This window comes from Nicotiana tabacum, chromosome 9 (assembly GCF_000715075.1).
Source record: "Nicotiana tabacum cultivar K326 chromosome 9, ASM71507v2, whole genome shotgun sequence".
NCBI lineage: Eukaryota > Viridiplantae > Streptophyta > Magnoliopsida > Solanales > Solanaceae > Nicotiana > Nicotiana tabacum.
Genome location: NC_134088.1, coordinates 57,208,495 through 57,228,979, shown reverse-complemented (window position 1 = coordinate 57,228,979; position 20,485 = coordinate 57,208,495). Strand labels below are relative to the sequence as shown.

The following is a 20,485-nucleotide window of genomic DNA, read 5'->3' as shown; positions in this document are numbered from 1 at the left end:
AGACGGTTTTGCAAAAATCGAAGATGTCTAATAAAAATAAATATGTTGTATTTCTTTTTTTTGGTAATTATCTTTTTGTATTAATCACCAAGAATTATATCTTTACAAAGCCATAGCTAACTAGACTTGTTAGCTATCATAAAGAAAAACAACTCTATCTGTACTGTACACAAGCTCTAATTTTCTATAAGATGAAACTATGGATCAGATTTCTAAGTCCAGTTGGAGCTCGAATACTGCAGACACACGCAATTTCTTTAGCTATCGAATCCCATTTTCTACTGCTTTTCTAAAATATTCTCATATTTCTATCGATCCAGATATTGTGTACAACTTCTGTAGAGACCCTTTTGAAAATCTGGGCTTTTTGTGATGTCCTTTGGCTCTATTGATCACTTCTTGCACAGGTTATTTTCTGACAGTCATATTGAAGGTTTGATCTTGTATCCATTGTATTAATCTATTCAACATGTCTTTTAGCAAACTCACACTCCATAAACAAGTGCTCACTTGTTTCATCAAAGTTCTGGCACATAGCGCATTTGAATTAACCACAACTCCCCATCTAGTTAGCCTGTCAGCAGTTACTAATTTGCCTTGCATTTGCAGCAGCCATAGAGTGAACCTGGCTTTTGGCCTAGCAGGGTTCTGGAAGACCAAGGATTTCCATGGAACTCTAGGTTGATCTCGAACATATATCTGTCTCGTGATACTCTTTCCAGCAATGTGTTGATATTGGACTTGATTCAGTACATTCTTTGCTTCCATAATTTTTCTTACCATCCTAACATGCCTATTGTGGTACATGCATACCCTTCAGTTGCTTCCCTTTAATGTAGTACGTGTGAACCCATTTTATCCTCAACTTATCTTCTTTGTGAGCTAGATCCCAACATATATTAGTTGTTGCAGCTTTATTCCATATATGCAAGTTGATCAAATTCAGTCCTCCAACACTCTTGGGAGTGCATACTCTATCCCATGCTACTAATACTTTTCGTGTAATTATGTTACTTCTAGACCATAAGTAGCTCCTGCAGTATGCATCAATAAGTTTGAGTACTTTAGCAGGCAGCACAAGCCCAATATGCTCAGATTCCAAACAAAATTAATTGTATTAGTTGAGCCCTTCCTGCATAGGATAGCTTCTTAGCCATCCAAGATGAGATTTTTATAACTATCTTTTCAATTAGAGGTTGCTACTGAATCAGGGATAACTTCTTTGTAGAGAGTGGAATACCAAGATACTTGAACGACAATTCACCACTAGAGAACCCCAAAAGCTGAAGAATTCTATCATTTTCTGCGATATCCCTCCTAAATATATAGAACTCTTTTCAAGATTTGCTTGCAATCTTGAAGCTGCAGAGAATTGTATGAAACACTGATGTAAAGCCTTGACAGAGGGAAGATCACCCCTAACAAAGAGAATAAAGTCATCTGCAAAAGATAGGTGTGTAATACCTAACTTTGCACACCTATGATGATAGTAAACTCCTATTTTTTTATTAGCCCGAGTAAGTTTCTACTAAGATATTCCATTACTATAACAAAAAGAAAAGGGGACCTAAGATCTCCTTGCTTGAGCCCTTTAGCAGCATCAAAAGGTTATGATGACTCCCTATTAACTAGGATGATATATCTAACAGTCTTTACATATTTCATGACCCATGCTGTAAACTTAGAAGGGAATCCCAACTTTGCCATTACTTGCTCCAAGTAGACCCATCCTACAGAGGCATAAGCCTTTTGGAGGTCAATTCTAATCATGAACCGGGAGAAATATGTTTTCTTTGTATAGGATATAACTAGTTTATGAGCTAGAATAATGTTATCACCTATTTTCCTCCGATGAACCTAGCCTATGCATTACGTACTATATCTGGAACAACCTTTTGAATCTTTGCTACTAACACCTTGGATATTTACTTGTATAGAATAATGCAACAAGCAATTGACCTGTATTCTTTGACAGTAGTTGGTTCTCAGTTTTTGGTATTAGAGTAATAGATGTGCAATTTATAGCCTTGTAAATCTTGCTACTAGTAAAGAAATTATGTGCTGCCCCTATTACCTCCTCCTTGATAATGTGCCAAGATTTCGTAAAGAAAGTGGCATTATATCCGTCTATACCTGGTGTTTTGTCATCCCCAATAGACTCTAAGTCTGCCCGAATTTACCTCTCTGTTACTTCATGATGTGTGGCTATAATTCATAGTTTAGCATATTATTTGCCTTGCATTTTTATACGTTTTAATGACAAAGTACACCTTATTTGCATGTAATAGGGTCTATTTTATGTGTAGGTGAATTGGAGATGAAAGTAGAAGAAAAAGGAGACCTACAAGTCAAAAGCGTGTGCGGGAGCATTGAATGAGAGAACCTGGTGACGCCAGGCTTGAAGCTGGTGTTGCAAGGCAAAGGCCAAGCTGAAGCTGGCTTTAGGCTGGCGTTGCAAGGCAAAGGCCAGGCTGAAGCTGGCATTAGGTTGGCGTTGCAAGGCAAAGGCCAGGCTGAAGCTGGCGTTAGGCTAGCAACGCCAGGCCTGGGGCCAGGTCCAATCCGAGTTTTGAAGACTTAATTCATTTTCGGGTTTGATTAGGACTTGGCCTACACGTTTAGGTCTTTTCCTACACATATAAATAGACCTAAAAACGCCACTTGGATGGAATTGTTGGCGACCGGAGGCAAGAATATCACGTGGACAACTTTTGGAGGAGAAAATCATCGAGTTCTTCATCCCTTTATTATTTCTTTGTAGTTTGTTTATGCAACATACTTGAAAAATTGTTACTACGATCATGTGTGGCTAAAACCCACAGTTTTGGGGTTGTAATTTAGCCATGAATATTATTATTTTACGTTGACTTAACCTTGATTACAATTCAATAATATATATTGTTTCTTCAATTCTGTGATTAATTGCTTAATAGTCTGGCCAACAGTTAGGTTCTATTTACTATCTATGCTATGCTTGGGAAAGCCGTGTTTAGATTAGAGAAGAATTGAAGAGAGCACGATCTTAACTCTTGGGGGGGGGGGATTTGTGGTTAGGATAGGAATATACCTAGTCACCGTGCTTAATTAAATATTGTAATCTTAATGCATTTTTGATAGATTGATTCCATAGGAATATAGGCGTTAATCTATTTTGAATAGGCGAGTAGTACTTCGGGAGAAGGCTGTGAGAGCAATAGTTCGATTAATTAGCAACCATGAGTGAATTGTATGAAATGGAGGGTTAACTAGAACACAATAGGATTGGTGAATCGATCACAACCTTGGAATATTTGTCTCTACTGAATACACCACAATTATTTTGCTACTTGATAATTTAGTTATTAATTAGAATGATAGTTTAGTATAATCACATCATTGAACTCGATTTTGGCTTGACTGAATAACAATCTTGGTAAATTTAGTGGGTAGTTGATACAAGTCTCTGTGGGTTCGATACTCGACTTATCATTTTATTACTTGTACGACCACGTAAACTTACGTGTGCGTTTGGGAGAAATGGGAGCAACAAGTTTTTGGCGTCATTGCCGGGGACTTGAATATAGACTACTTTCTAGTTTTTTCTTTAATTGTTTATTTCGTCAAGTCTAACGTTACTTGATTGTTGCTCTGGTCTCAGGAACTTTGATTGAATGCGTAGGGTCAGAAGCCAGGACAGACTTCAAGGCTTTGACCCCGAACCTGAGAAAACATTTCATAAGAGGTTGAGGGAAGCAAGGGATACAAATAATCTTCAAGCACTCATTCAATTTCATGTGAACGTGGCAGAGGAGCAACACATGGCTGTTCAGGAGGTGGCAATGCCCAGCATTGCTAATGTCACCTCCAGCATCGTGAAGCCCAGAATCACTGGGCACTTTGAGCTGAAACAGAGCATGATCCAGCTACTTCATGCGAATGGGCAATTTATGGGTCTTCCACATGAGGATCCACAACAGCATATAGCTCACACTTTCATAGAAGGGCTACATCCTGAAACAAAAATTATGGTAGATGCTGCAGCTGGAGTTCAAGTGTTAGAGAAAAGCTTTGACGAGATATATGCATTATTGAAGAAATTCTCCAAAAGCAATCCGGATTGGCAAGGATAAATGGGCAGACACACGGTGCAAATATCTGCAGGGGTTCTCGAGTTAGATGTCATCTCGGCATTATCAACGCAAATTTCTACACTGACCAACCAAGTCAATCAGATGACCTTGGTTATTAACAAGCAGCAAGCTCAACCAGTGCAACTGGTTCAAGTGTTTTGTGAAGTATGTGGAGAGGGTCACATGAGTGACTTATGCCCAGTAAAACCAGAGTCTGTCTGCTTTGTGGGTAATGCAAATAGGGGTCAGGCGAACCAATATGGGAACACTTACAATCCCAACTGTAGAAACTAACCAAACTTCTCTTGGGGTGGAAATCAAGGTGCTCAAAATCAATACCGACCACAAGCACCTCAACAACAATATAGACCACCTCAGACTGAACAACATGCAATCTCAACAAGTTATATTGAGGAAATGATGAAAATATTGATGGCTGACCAGCAAGCCCACACCGCAAAGATGATAAAGAAAGTGATGGTTGACCAGCAGGCCCAAGCCACAACAATGAGAAATTTGGAGCGCCAAGTGGGACAACTGGCTAGTGCCCAAAATACTAGACCAGTTGGAGCTCTTCCAAGTGACACTGAAGCTAATCCTAAGGCATCCATTAATGTCGTGTCATTGAGGAATGGGAGACAATTAGAAGAAGTCTAGTCGAAAAAGAGAAAACATGTGACTTTTAATGAGAGCCCAGCCACTATAGAATCAAAATCAGAAAAATTAAAGGAGTGAGAGAAGCCAGCTGAAGAGGCGGTGGCTGAGCAACCCCCACCATTGGTTGCGAGGCCACCACCTCCATTTCCACAAAGATTGTAGAAAGTGAAGGATAATGCAGCGTATAAAAAGTTTCTTGATATTTTGAAGCAGGTGCAAATTAATATTCAATTGGTAGACATCTTGCAAGAAGTGCCCAAATATGCAAAATATATCAAGGACATAGTGGCAAATAAAAGAAGGCTGACCGAGTTCGAAACTGTGGCACTCACTGAGGAATGTAGCTTAAGAATTCAAAGCAAGCTACCTCAGAAATTGAAGGATCCGGGTAGTTTCATTATCCAAATCTCGATTGGTAAGCATGCAGTCGGGCGAGCCTTATGTGATCTTGGAGTGAGCATCAATTTGATGTCGCTATCTGTGTCCAGACAGTTGGGGTTGGGTGAACCATGCCCAACAACGGTAATCTTACAGTTGGTTGATCACTCTCTTGCTCATCCTGAAGGAGTAATTGAAGATGTGTTAGTTCAAGTGGGTTCTTTCATATTCCCTGCTGATTTAATTATCTTGGACTACGAGCCTGATCAGGAAGTCCCATTTATTTTGGGGCGTCCATTTTTAGACACGGGTCAAGCTATTATTGATGTTTGCAAAGGAAAGATAACGATGAGAGTAGGCGATCGAGTGGAGGTATTCAATGTATATAAAGTACTCAGATTACCAGCCCACTATGAAGAGCTATCCCTGATTTCTGTGATGGAAAGTGATGCTAAATCATTAGTGCCTTATATGAGCCCTATAGATCCTCTTGAACGAGCTTTGATTGGGGATGAAGAAGACATCGAAGATGAATTGACGGGAGAAATTGAGCAAATACTTGATATCTCCTGCAATTATGTCCATGGGTTTGAAAAATTTGAGGAGTTGGATAGGCATATCACTCTAACCCCTCCTAAGCCATCTATTGAAGAAGCTCCAAAGCTAGAACTTAAGCCCCTACCAGTACATCTGCGCTATGCTTATTTGGGGAACTCTGAGATATTGCCCGTGATTATTTCGTCCAGCTTGACCAATACACAAGAAGAAAAATTGCTCAAAGTACTTCACGAGAATAAAAAGGCTATTGGGTGGACAATTGCTGACATCAAGGGAATCAATCCATCGTTTTTCATGCATAAAATCTTCTTGGAAGATGGACACCGCCCTAGTGTTGAGCAGCAAAGGAGTTTAAATCCAATTATGAAGGAGGTCGTAAAAAAGGAAGTAATTAAGTTGCTCGATGCAGGTATCATCTTTCCTATTTCTTACAGCAATTGGGTAAGCCCAGTTTAATGTGTGCCCAAAAAGGGGGGATGACTGGGATTGCGAATGAGAAAAATAAGCTAATTCCTACTTGCACTGTGATGGGGTGGAGAGTATGTATCGATTATAGAAGGCTCAACAAAGCAACCCGCAAGGACCACTTTCCACTTCCATTCATTAACCAAATGTTGGATAGATTAGCGGGGCATGAATATTATTGCTTCCTTGATGGTTATTCAGGATACAATCAGATTGTCATATGCCCAGAGGATCAGGAGAAGACCACTTTTACTTGTCCTTATGGCACTTTCACCTTCAAGCGAATGCCGTTTGGTCTTTGTAATGCACCAGCTACTTTCCAGAGATGCATGATGGCTATTTTCACTGATATGGTGGAAATATTTGTGGAAGTTTTTATGGATGATTTTTTGGTCTTTGGGTCTTCTTATGATGATTGTTTGAAGAATTTGAGCAAGGTGTTGGTCCGTTGTGAAGAAACAAATCTGGTATTGAATTGGAAAAAATGCCATTTTATGGTGTAGGAAGGCATTGTGTTGGGTCACAGAGTGTCTAGGAGCGGCATTGAAGTTGATAAGGTGAAGGTGGAGGCGGTTGAAAAATTACCTCCACCTATTTCTGTGAAGGGTGTCTGAAGTTTCTTGGGACACGCGAGATTCTATCGACGCTTTATTAAAGATTTTTCTAAAATTGCTACTCCTTTGTGTAGGTTGCTTGAAAAAGATATAACTTTCAATTTTGATGACGCCTGCCTCAAGGCATTTGAAGAACTCAAAAAGAAGTTGGTGGATGCTCCCATTATTGTGGCACCAGATTGGTCCTTACCATTTGAACTTATGTGTGATGCGAGTGACCATGCTATTGGGGCAGTACTAGGCCAGAGGAAAGACAAGCTATTTTATTCCATCTACTATGCGAGTAAGACTCTTGATGATGCACAACTGAATTACATCACCACTGAAAAGGAGTTGTTAGCCGTTGTGTGGGCCTTTGAGAAATTTCGGGCATACTTGGTGAGAACAAAAGTCATAGTCCATATCGATCATGCAGCAATCAGGTATTTATTTACAAAAAAGGAATCTAAGGCTAGATTGATGCGCTGGGTTTTGTTGTTGCAGGAATTTGATGTAGAAATACGAGATCGAAAGGGCACAGAGAACCAAGTAGCTGATCATCTATCAAGGCTGGAAAATCACGACCACATGTAGGAGGGAGGCCAAATTAAAGAAGTATTTCCTGATGAGCATCTTTTTGCTATCACCCAAGACCCTCCCCCATGGTACGCAGACTATGTGAATTATCTTGTGAGTGGGGTACTTCCTCCTGAAATTGAATCTGAAGCTAGAAAGAGGTTTCTACATGATGTGAACTTCTACTATTGGGATGAGCCATATTTGTACAAGCAATGTGCTGATCAGTTGATGAGGAGATGCGTTCCAGAAAAGGAGGTAGAATTAGTGTTGTATGATTGTGATGCATCACCTTATGGGGGCCATGATGGAGGAGATAGAACAGCTGCAAAGGTATTACAATCCAGTTTCTTTTGGCCAACTTTATTCAAGGATGCCCATGCATTTGTTAAGAAGTGTGACCAGTGTCAGAGAATAGAAACAATCACTATGAGGCATGAGATGCCTTTGAATAACATCCTAGAGTTTGAGATTTTTGATGTATGGGGGATAGATTTTATGTGATCATTCCCATTGTCCAGGGGAAACAAATACATTTTGCTAGCAGTTGACTGCGTGTCAAAATAGGTAGAGGCGATCGCATTGCCAACAAATGATGCCATGGTGGTAGCTGTGTTTGTGAAAAATAATATATTTTCGAGGTTTGGGACTCCACATGCTTTGATTACTGATAAAGGGACACACTTTTGCAATCGGTTGTTGAATAACCTTCTAGCTAAATATGGAGTCCGCCATAGAGTTGCGACAACATATCATCCTCAAACAAGTGGACAAGTTGAGGTGTCTAATAGAGAAATAAAGCAAATCTTAGAGAAGACGGTGAGTGTGAATAGAAAAGAATGTGCTACAAAGTTAGATGATGCCTTGTGGGCATATAGAACTGCATACAAAACGGCAATTGGGACGTCGTCGTATAGGCTAGCTTATGAGAAGGCATGTCACTTGCCTGTTGAACTTGAACACAAAGCATATTGGGCCATTAAGAAGTTAAATATGGACCTTGAAGCCGCGGGCGAGAAAAGACTTTTGCAGTTGAATGAGTTAGATGAGTTCAGGCTGCACTCTTATGTAAATGCTAAGCTTTACAAAGAAAAGACAAAAAGATGACATGACAAGCATATCAAGCCGCGTCACTTCGAGCCAGGCCAACAGGTATTATTGTTCAATTCTAGACTAAAGCTATTTCCTGGGAAGTTAAAATCGAGATGGTCATGCCCGTTTGAGGTAGTGAGAGTAACTCCTTATGGTGCAATTGAGCTGCGAACTTTGAATGGTGAAAGAAATTTTTTGGTGAATGGACACAGAGTAAAGCATTATTGGCGAGGAATAATTGATCGTGAGAAGACCAAGGTTGTACTCGTTAATGAGTAAGCGAGATTCTGAGTCATGCCGCGACGTTAAATCAGGCGCTTGTTGGGAGGCAACCCAGCTTTACTTCTTTCTTTTATTTTTGTTTTTATTATATTATTTTTTAGTGTTTGTTTTAATTTTATAGGATTATAATCATAGGAGGCAAAGCTATTGGAAGAGTGCAAAAGCGAGTTAGATGGTGAGAACTAAGTGTGGAGTGCCACACAAAAGATCATACATGGGGAAAGTCTGAGTACCTGTGAGCCGTTATTGCTTCGTCCTTTGGCCTTTCAGGGAGTTTCTTGTCCACCTTCATTATTGTTTTGCTTATTTTTGCATTGGGGACACTGCACTCTTCTAAGTGTGGGGTGGGAGAATTCTCTAAATAATTAGTAGTGGATGTAGAAAAATGTTAATTTTTTTTCCCGAAGTTGTGTATTATTTAAGAAAAAAAAAAGTAGAAAAGTTTGACTTCTCCCGACGATGGATCTCATTTGACATGTCTCTTGAGGGATTTAAGTTGAAAGAAAAAAAAAACAAAAAGATTTTCTTTTGTTAGGTAGTGTAATAATTCCCCCTTGGTTTTTTTTTGTATCGCGGTTCTTTTTCAAGGGTTTTATTTGAACCCGGTGTAGGTAGTTTTATTTTTTAGGAGTAGGAGACACTGTGAGATGAAGTGAATTGGAGCAATATCTCTTGACTTTGTTATGCCTTGAGAATAGTGAGTACTTTGGTTGTGACGCTTAGGCCTAATTTTTGACTCTTGTATAAGTAGCTTAAATCGTATGATCTTAACTTTGCTTAACTTCTTTGACTAGAATCTCTTGATAAGTCCAATCCTGAGTGAGTTATGTGCCATGTGTGTGTGAGGTTTGTGTGTAATTCTGTGCATTGTATTTGATGTCTAGAACTTGCCCCGTGTGTTTGCAAAGCGAAATAGTAGTTTTGTTTAGTCTTGGAAGTGATATGGGTGTTTCTTTTTTGAATCAGTTATATAATTTACCCGCCTTATTGTTATGTATCGTAGTTAATCCCTTTGAGCCTGTAATCTTGTTTCTTTGGCAACCACATTACAAGCCTTACCCATTTGTTTGAATTAACCATCTATTTGAACCTTTTCACCTTTCATGAGCACTTGAATTGTTATGAACTTTGTAAAAGTTAAAGTGTGGGGTGGTTGGTTTGGCTTTTGAGTGAAACTAATGAAATAAAGAGAAAGGTGCACTGTTTTGAAAAAAATAAAATAAGAAAAGCCACTTGAATTGAAAAAGAAAGAAAAGAAAAAAAGAAGTCATATTGTTGTAAAAAATATTCCTTGATAGTGGTAACTCTTGATGTAATTGTGCTTAAAGAAGTATAGAGTTAATATACATTGATGTGAAGGTGGAGTTATGGTTTGACATAAGTGTGGGGTTAAATATTAAAGTGTATGTATTAAAGTACTTAGGGAGGTGTAGTCACTCTTATATCCAAATGTATCCTACCCGACCCACATCCTACATTACAACCAATAAAAGTCCTACTTGATCTTAGATTGAATGAGCTCGATTAGTCGAGTATTACACTACGGGCAAGCCTATGATGCATCTTTTGTAGCATATGAATGTTATTTCTGAGAGTGAGTGAATTCTTTCTAACTTGAGTTCCTGATTGTTCTTAAAATTTTATTGTGTGTGGAACTACTCTCTTTTGTTGTGTGAGGACACTTGATTCATGAAGGAAAGGTAATATCATTGACCTCTATGTTAGAGTAAGTGAGTGAATTGTGAGATAAAACATGGTACTTGTGAGTCAAATCTTGAGGTGAAGATGTTACACCCTTGTGCTTAGTCTATTTTAAAGATTCTTGGCATAATGAGTTAAGGGAATTACTTAATAGGTTGTGTCTATAAGTGTAGTTTGATTGCTCGAGGACGAGCAATATTTAAGTGTGGGGTATTGATGTGTGGCTATAATTCATAGTTTAGCACAGTATTTGCCTTGCATTTTTATACGTTTTAATGGTAAAGTACACCTTATTTGCATGTAATAGGGTCCATTTTATGTGTAGGTGAATTGGAGATAAAAGTAGAAGAAAAAGAAGACCTACAAGTCAAAAGCATGTGCGAGAGCATTGAATGAGAGAACCTGGCGACGCCAGGCTTGAAGCTGGCTTTAGGCTGGCATTGCAAGGCAAAGGCCAGGCTGAAGCTGGCTTTAGGCTGGCGTTGCAAGGCAAAGGCCAGGCTAAAGCTGGCGTTAGGCTGGCGTTGCAAGGCAAAGGCCAGGCTGAAGCTGGCGTTAGGCTGGCGATGCCAGGCCTGGGGCCAGGTCTAATCCGAGTTTTGAAGACTTAATTCGTTTCCGGGTTTGACTAGGACTTGGCCTACATGTTTAGGTCTTTTCCTACACATATAAATAGATCTAAAAACGCCACTTGGAGGGAGTTTTTGGTGACCGGAGGAAAGAACATCACGTGGACAACTTTTAGAGGATAAAATCATCGAGTTCTTCATCCCTTTATCTTTTCTTAGTAGTTTATTTATGCAAAATACTTGGAAAATTGTTACTACGATCATGAGTGGCTAAAACCCATAGTTCTGGGGTTGTGATTTAGCTATGAATATTGTTGTTTTACGTTGACTTAACCTTGATTACAAGTCACTAATATATGTTATTTTTTTAATTCTGTGATTAATTGCTTAATTGTCTCGCCAGCAGTTAGGTTCTATTTACTATCTATGCTATGCTTGGGAAAGCCGTATTTAGATTAGAGAATAATTGAAGAGAGCACAATCTTAACTCTTAGAGGGAGAGGGGGGGGAGATTTGTGGTTAGGATAGGAATATACCTAGTCACTGTGCTTAATTAAATATTGTAATCTTAATGCGTTTTTGATAGATTGATTCCATAGGAATATAGGCATTAATCTATTTTAAATAGGCGAGTAGTACTTCGGGAGATGGCTATGAGAGCAATAATTCGATTAATTAGCAATCATGAGTGAATTGTATGAAAGAGAGAGTTAACTAGAACATAATAGGATTGGTGAATCGATCACAACCCTGCAATATTTGTTGAATACACCACAATTATTTTGCTACTTGATAATTTAGTTATTAATTAGAATGATAGTTTAGTATAATCACATCCTTGAACTCGATTTTGGCTTGACTGACTAACAATCTTGGTAAATTTAGTGGGTAGTTGATACAAATTTCTGTGGGTTCGACACTCGACTTATCATTTTATTACTTGTACGACCACGTATACTTGCGTGTGCGTTTGGGAGCAACACTTCATTACATAGTTCAAGCCTCTGCTAGTGGGTGAGGATCTTGCCATTCTTCATTTTAAGTTTGTTAACTGCTGATAGTACTTGGGAAGTTGCTCCTATCAAGCTCCGGTAAAACTGAATAATTTCTTCTATGATATCTTCTTCTTTAGTAAGCCTGGATCCATCTAAGGCACTAAGCTCCCTTATTTGTTTCCTATGACTTCTTTCTTTGACCACAACAGTGAAATTCTTGGTTTTAGAATCACCAAGTTGTATCCATTTAGCTCTGAATTTTTGCTGCATGATAATTTCCTCCACCATTGACCATTTCTCTAGATCCTTGAGAGTAGTTTTTTCCTGATCTCTTAGCTTGTCATCCCATTGATGGTTCATATGTTCTTGGATTACCTTTAAGTCAGCTTTGGCTTTATCAATCTTCTGAGAAATAGCTTCGAACTCCTCCTTGTTCAATCGTTTAAGTTCTGTCTTGAGGACCTTCAACTTCATCCATACATTCCTCATTTTTTCACTTGCTAACTTCCTTTGCCATATATCTTTTACTATAGGTAGAAAAGTGCTATGACCAGCCCAAATACTGTAAATCTAAGAGGGACTATAACATTTTGTGTGAGCGGCATCAAGAGTGATTAACATAGGTGAATGATCAGAGATATTAGGTACATCGTACTCCAGCACTACTTGTCCCCAGTGCATCATCCATTCATAGTTACCAAATGCTCTGTCCAGTCTGCAGCAGATTCTATCAAGTCCATGTTGTTTATTTGTCCAAGTATAATACACCCCTTCCAAGATAGTTTATTCACCAGTAAATCATGTATGCATTCTGAGAAATCTTTTATTTTCGAGAATAGAACAGGGTTCCCAAAGATCCTATTTTATGGATATAAGGGTGCATCGAAATCTCCACAAATAAGCCAAGGTACAGATACTCCTTGCGCCACTTCTTTCAAAGCCTCCCAAAGGTCTTTTCTTTGTTCACATGTATTGAATCCATAGATGATAGATAACATACAGTCAATTCCATCATTCATGCCTTTAACCTGACAATGAATCATTTGAGAGGTTTCCTTATTAAAACCTTAGATGACAGATAACATACAGTCAAACATACAGTCAATTCCATCATTCCTGCTTTTAACCTGACAATGAATCATTTGAGAGGTCTCCTTAATCTTGTCTACTATATATCTTCTTGTATCCCACATAATCCAAATCCTGCAATTGCTAGCAATTTGATAATTAGTCAGTAGTCCCCAGCCAATTTGAAGTTGCTATCATTCAGTTTTGGGCTTGCTTGCACTTCTTTCCGCTACTTATCATATTTGTGGAACTCTGTGGACTTGTATTTAATTGTAGCACCCTTTGTTGCTGTTTCTGTGAAGGAACAATGCCTTGTTGCAGCTGACCTTGGCCATCTGTCTGATGGCAAATGGGGCGGTGCAGGTGTGGGTGCGGGGCAGTGCGGGTTAAGCTATGCGGTGCGGGTTTTTGGTTGCGCGGGGCAGGTGCAGGTGCGGGGCGGGTTGAGGTAAATTTTAAAAAAACTGATGCGCGGTGGGGCGGGTGCAGGGTCTATGCGGGTTTACACGGGTTTAAGCAACTTTTCTGATTGGCCTATTCTGCAAATTATCCAGCAACACAAAAACTAGATATAAGATTAAAAATGCGGTAAACTTTCTAATCAAAAGAGTGAAAGCTATTTAAAATTCTTAACCAAATTTAGTATTTCAAATTATCTTAGAGAAATGGGGTTCATTAGTGGAAACATTTCGAAACTTTTTTCAGCCAATGATTACAATATTAATTTTTTAACACCACATTCAGTAAATGAAAGAAGTGTATGAAACCGTTGGTTCTTCTTGTATTCTTTTTCTGCCTGATATATATGCCTACTTCAGTTTTATATTTTTTAAACGGATTTTTTTAATTATTCAATGTGTATAGACAAAGAGTAGAATACTTGCTTGCAATTTCGTGATCAGATTAGAGAAAAAATTAATATATCGTGAATGATAAGATAAAGAGGTGGAGAAAAGGGGATAATAATATAGAGAGAGTTAATATCAATAGAAATAGTAATAATGTAAAATACTACTTTACAATGAATAATAATACATTAAAAGGGCGATTTGCGGTTTTTACAATGAGCTGAAAAAACTTATTTTTTTTCTAATTGACTAATTCAGTACATGATCAATAAAAGATCTTGCATTTTTTTTTATTGAACTGAAAATTCCATCCAAAATCTCAAAAGAAAAAAAAATAACAAAATGAAGAAAAAAAACTTATGCAGGGCGGGGCGTGTGGACGCGGGTGGAAATGCTATACTGGACTGTGCGGGCAGGTTGAAATCCTTGCGGGTTTGCCCCCGGAATCGCACCGTTTGCCATCCCTGCCTGTTGGACAGATTGTTGCTCTTGCATCTGACTAGGGCCTGCTTGCTCACTGATTCCTGCATTCTTTGACACCCATTGTTGCTCTATTCTCTTTGGACCTCTCCTTCTTCTTGCTTGCTCCAACTGTGGTTCCTTTTCCTTTTTTCCAGCTGGCCAATTACTTGGCATTTTTCACAGAATAATTGTTTCCAATCATACAAGATGGCATGCTGAAATGTTCTTCCATTTGGATCCATTACCGTAATCTCATCAGGTAAAGTCGTTGTAACATTAATTTCTATCAGTATTATTGCATAGGACACTCTTTTCTGCTTTGCTGTGTACTCATAAGCACGCATTGGAATTCCTAGCGCACTGGCAATCATGCTCAAAGATTTAGGCCCCCAGCAGTTCATGGGAAGTTGGGGAAAGTTGACCCACAATGGTATTTCAGTCGGAAATTCTTCATTGAAATTAAAATCCGCTGTCCAAGGCTTTAGAATAATGAGTCTATTGTTAATGGAATAGGGCCCTGAATAGAGGATCTCTTGCTTCATCATGCATGAACAAAGCTATATTGCTCCAATTAAAATCAATATATCTCTTCATAGAGTTATACCCTGGCATATCATTTTTCCATTTCAGCTTCAACTTCATCTTTGTCTAATTGAATTACAATTTGACCATTAACAACTGCAGGAGGGATGTAGGATAAAGCCATACCATTTTCAGCTGCTTGCAAATAGGTTCACCCATGGTTGAGTTGGCTGATTTGTCTTTGCAGGCAGTGCTTCAGTCCTAATCACTGTTCCATTGTAATTTTTACTCTCAATTTTTGCTCTTGGTTTCGCAATTACTTCCATAGCTTGCTGTTTCGTACTCACTTGCTCTCTGCTCCACTCATGGCTTCTATATTATTGGGTTTATCCTTCATGTTCTCATTTGTTTGCTCCTTATTGATTTCAGCTGGCTTCTTACCTTTAGATCCTTGTTCAGTTACAAGATGAAGTTTCTTTGCCGCTCCGATCGTAGACGAAGTAGATCCGAGCTCCTTAGAATTCTTCTGCTCACTCGATTGTGCATTTGTGTTGTTCTCCGATTGCAATTTAGATGCTGCAGATTGTTGTATACTAGTTCCAATTGAGCTTCCGAAGGAGACAATCGGTAGCTTCTTTGGCTGGGGCAACGCCCTCGTTTTCCTTCTCCCGTCATGACGACCACCACGGAGTTGGTTTAGCTACCATGCGCCGGGAGCATGAGAGAGTTTTTCGATAGAGATTTTTTAACAGGTTCTGCTTACATGTTGTATTTCTACTCAGATTTATTTTTTTGTGATTGGAAATACGTGCTACAGAAACTAGAAATTCCCTATGTACTTCTTTCATAATTGATTAAGTAGGTGCTTTGATGAGTTTGATTGTGAAACTCAAGTAATCGGTCGTAGAAATTTTTTATCCATAAATCAGGAAGTTAGCATATATACCAACTAACAGAGTAATAATAATGTAATTTTAACTCATAATTGTGTATATGATATCACATACGCTTAGAAGCCAAGTTAGGGAATATCATTGAATTATCAGTTCTGTCCTGTCAAAGGATTAAACTTTAGACTTGCGACAACAATGGGACTCCTAACCACATGTTTACCTTCCTTTTCCACCCAGCTTAAAGAACCATTAAAACCAAAAATCATTCACTAGTTTTGGACATTCTCCCCTCAACTTGTAGCTTTTGCTTTTCATACTTTTCTTTGAAAACAAACTTTTCAGGGACACCACTAACTTTAAGTCCAGGCGTTGGAGTTACCTTGGATGTATATACTGACACACCATCTCCTACGTTAGTGACTGTTGTTCTCTGGAATTCTTGTATTCTCGTGGGATCTGACTCGTTAGTATTCTTGTTGAAATAGCCAATGAAATATGGATGGTTTAGGTCTAACGATGGGTTGGAGCAAAATTAAGAGGAGGACCTAGAGATGGCTTTTGCCTGTTTGGATGTGAAATTAAGAGCTTCTTTCATAGTTGGGGATTATAACTTCCAAAAAATTTCCGGTTAAGTGTAAATCCTCACGTCCATATACATTTTATGTACAGGCAAAGCAGATCTTCTATCTCCTAGTACTTCCAAGTTGTGCTCAGAGAAAACATACCTGTGGAATATGACATCCAAATAGGCAGTCATTCTTAACTGCAGCAGGTGCAGGAATATTACCAGCAATATTTTCCACCGGTGCCTGGTCTTGCAGTACATCTTGCCGAGCTGAGCTTGACCGGCTTAACTCTTTAAATGTCTATGGAACATTATTACATAATTCAAGAAAACTTATTCCTTTTAAATAATTATGTTCCACGTGTATACTCAAAATCTTGAGGCCATCCCACTCAGGGATTAGATAAAAGCAAATTAACTAGCATACAAGATACACACATAGCCTGTCTAGTAGTCTGTCAATTCTTTTCCATTACATTGAGGAAGGAAAAACTGAAAAGAAGAGTAAATAAACTTACCTCCAGTTATGAATGATGAATTTATGAGATGCCATACTTTAAAATCTGAGCTTGTGATGGGATACTGTTGCATCATGCAGTTGACGAACTCGAGTCTTTTACATATATAGAAGAGAGGAGAAGAGAACTGAAGTCTTGAGTTAACTTCTAGAATTTGTAGGTCTAAGGTGAATTAAGAGATCAATATAGTTTTCTTTAACGTGAATTAAGAGATCAATATAGTTTTCTTTAACACTCTGATTTCCTCTCCGCTGCCCTCAACCTAAACAGTAGATATCAATCATTGCTAAAATCCTAATGGTGATCTTAGAGTCGTTAAATTTAATTAAAGGGGATGGCAGTGTGTTTAATTCGGCCCATTAATTGGAGGGGTCAAAGTCTATTTTGCTGCTTCATTGAGCCAGATCAACACCAGCAGATTAGTAGGGGTTTTTCCTCCTAATTAGGGGCTACTAATTTGGCTACTCATTCACAGTAGTTTTCTCTTCAATTGAAATAATTTCGGAGAGATGTAATTTTTCTGGTGATACAACCTGAAAAGACATGCTTATGTTTTACTACACTCAACATGATTGAATGATAATTTCCTTATTAACAAGAGATACTCAAGGGGCATAGGTGCCTTGTCTTGGATAAATATTTCCTCACATCTAATAGAAATATCTTTTTCTATGCTCTAAATTCATAATCTATCAACTACGTGTTATGACGAGTTAGATTGAATAATAAACGCAAGTAATCGTCATAGATAAACTTTAATCCATTAATCTGAAAATTCTTTTTCGAACTGACAGGGAAACAATATTGTGAACCATAGAATTATACTTCACAAACATGTTTTACATATCACGTTCTCAAAAGACATGCTTAGTGAATATGCAGTAATCAATGCTATCCTGACAAAGGATCAAACTTAAGATTTGTGGCGACAATGGGGCTCCTAACCACATGTTTATCTCCCTTTTCCACCCAGCTTAAAGAACCATGAACCAGAAAATCATTCATTAGTTTTGGACATTCTACCCTCAGTTTGTAGCTTTGCTTCTCATACTTCTCTTTGAAAACCAATTTTTCAGGAACAACACTAACTTTAAGTCCAGGCATTGCAGTAAGCTTGGCTGTATATTCTGACACACCATCTCCTATATTAGTTGCTGTCCTCTTGAATTCTTGTATCCTTGTAGGATCCAACTCGCTGCTACTCCAATTGAAATAAGCAATGAAAGATGGATAGTTTAGGTCCAATGATGGGTTGGAGCAAGTATAAGAGGAGGACCTAGTGATGGTATTTATCTGTTTGGATGTGAAATTAAGAGCACAAAGAAGATTAACGTAATCTTCTGGTGTCGTATCATAGATGAGTCCAGGATTTAGTGCCTTATTAGGATTGATATGTCCAGCACCCATAGCAAGAGGTGTGGCAGCAGCATTCTCTTGACCAATGTCTTGAATTGGGTTTTGTGTGTTATCCAACACATCTGCTGTGGTCATCATGGCCGATCGGACGGCAGCAGGGCTCCATTCACGGTGTACCCCTTTCAGAAGAGCAGCTACACCAGCAGCATGTGGGCATGCCATTGATGTACCAGAAGCAAGGTTGAAGATATTGTAAAGTTCAGTCCCTGGACTCACCGATGATATTGGAGACCATGAAGCTAGTGTTAAGTCACCAGGAGCGATCAAGTCAGGTTTGAGGATGAAGGGGCACCTTTTTGATGGCCCCCTCGAACTATAATGTGCGACCACTGGCGCTGTTTCGACACCAATTAGTGTGCCTTGAAGTCCAATCCTTGCTTTTGGTGTAGAACTGCTGTTAATGTACTTCAAAACTTGATCACCATCTTGGAAATTCAAAAAAATAGCTGGGAAATCTGTTTTGAGGTATTGAATGTCTTTTGTTATGAAGATACCACCAGCAGCTTTCGAATATCTCACATTTGCAACTTGGTACTCAGTTAATGCCACTCTGTCATTGCAGACCACAAATTTGTCTGTAACATTTTGCAATTCCTTCGTATCTAAGCACGTCTTGACAAGGATAACAGAAATTTCCCTTGAAGAATTCCCAGGGTAGAGCGATAAACCAGTGACTGAAACTCCATTTCCAAGAGTTAATTTCCTGATAACATCACGGTCAACTGTGCTAGCAGCAACAGTTAGAAACCAAGGTGCCTCATTGCGCAAAGATTGATAGAAAGGCCCTTCATTTCCTGCAGCAGTGGAGACAAATATGCCTTTCTCCATCGCAGCAAATGAAGCAATAGAAATAGGATCTTCATATAGTGGAACTGGAAAAACTGAGCCTAATGACAAGGACAAGACATCCACACCATGCATCCGCAATTGCCTGATCCATTGCAGCCAGAATATCCGAGAAGGTACCATCTCCATCCCAGAGAGCCTTGTACACGGCCACATGAGCCTTTGGTGCCATGCCTATAGCAGTGCCAGGGGCATAGCCAAAGTAAGATGCACCCTCTACAGGACTTCCTGCAGCAGTAGAGGAAGTGTGAGTTCCATGTCCCTCTGTATCACGGGCACAATTCACTGTCATAGTAAGATTTTTCCCGCTAGCAAGTAGGCCTTTGTTGAAGTAACGCGCTCCAATGAGTTTCTTGTTGCACAAAGAAGAATTAAACTGAGTGCCACCTTCACATAATCCTTTCCACCTTGATGGAACTTCATTCATGCCGTCATCATCATAGCTTTTACTCTCTGGCCAAACCCCTGTATCAACTATACCAATGATAACATCTTTGCCATAGTGCGACTTTGGCCATGCACCAGACATTGAGTTGAATCCAAGGAATTGGGATGTGCGGCTAGTCTGAATTTTAACTGTCATGTCCTTCATTGAAGAAACATAGCCTGGAAGATTTTTGATGGCATCATGCTCGGAAGGAGAAAGACTTGCACTAAACCCATGCATGGCATTAGTGTAAGAATAGACTAGTTTTGAGGAAGACTTAGTGTTTCTGCTACTGGTACTGTCTAATACAGAAGCAAGAGTAGTGAAGTACCAAGTATGAGGGCTAGAAAAAGCTTTTGGCATGGCTGATGCGTCCATATGGACGATATAAGTGTCTGACTGATCGGCCATTAATGATGGAAGTAAGAGAATTAAGATGGGAAATAACCAATGACACAAGGTGATAGGATTATTAGCCATATTTTTTAGCAATAGCTGGAGGAGGGGTGATTACTTTAACATAAGAGCTGTTTGCTTATATAGAGGGAGGTGTAGGAAGCCAATTACAAGTCAAGCCTTGACGTAATTTAATTATTTCTACGCCTTTAGTGTTAGTTTACTTATTGACTCCAGCTCCGTCCGAGCTTAATTTGTGTCTCCAAAATGTTAATTTCAATTTCTTTTTATTGAGTTAACATCCTTTTATGAATTTGGACTAATTCTGAATTTGTCTACGTTATCCATGCATGGGGACCATGCTAATCCCCCCGTTGTTCAATATTTACGATATCTCCAAAGAACTTTTCGAATTAACATCAAATTGCATTATAATAGTTGAGTTTCGAACAAATGTTTACTGAGTTAATGTCAAGTTATTGCAAAGTAGCGTAGTTCTCCTTACAAACACAGATGGGTTTATGATATATAAATGAAGTGAAAAGAAAG

At 38.9% G+C, this 20,485-nt stretch overlaps 1 protein-coding gene and 1 pseudogene across 1 annotated transcript; one reads left to right on the top strand and one right to left on the bottom strand.

Moving 5' to 3' along the window:
• Positions 1–4,109: 4,109 nt before the first annotated feature.
• On the top strand, positions 4,110–8,443 carry LOC107791954 (uncharacterized). Its single transcript, XM_075221064.1, has 9 exons — positions 4,110–4,338; positions 4,432–4,760; positions 4,980–6,111; positions 6,369–6,559; positions 6,671–6,724; positions 6,905–7,159; positions 7,265–7,309; positions 7,355–7,816; positions 7,904–8,443. Exons 1-9 carry the CDS (start codon positions 4,110–4,112, stop codon positions 8,441–8,443), a joined length of 3,237 nt encoding a protein of 1,078 aa, XP_075077165.1.
• Positions 8,444–17,601: 9,158 nt separating this feature from the next.
• Positions 17,602–20,039, bottom strand: LOC107791971 (subtilisin-like protease SBT3; annotated as a pseudogene).
• Between the last annotated feature and the right edge of the window lie 446 nt (positions 20,040–20,485).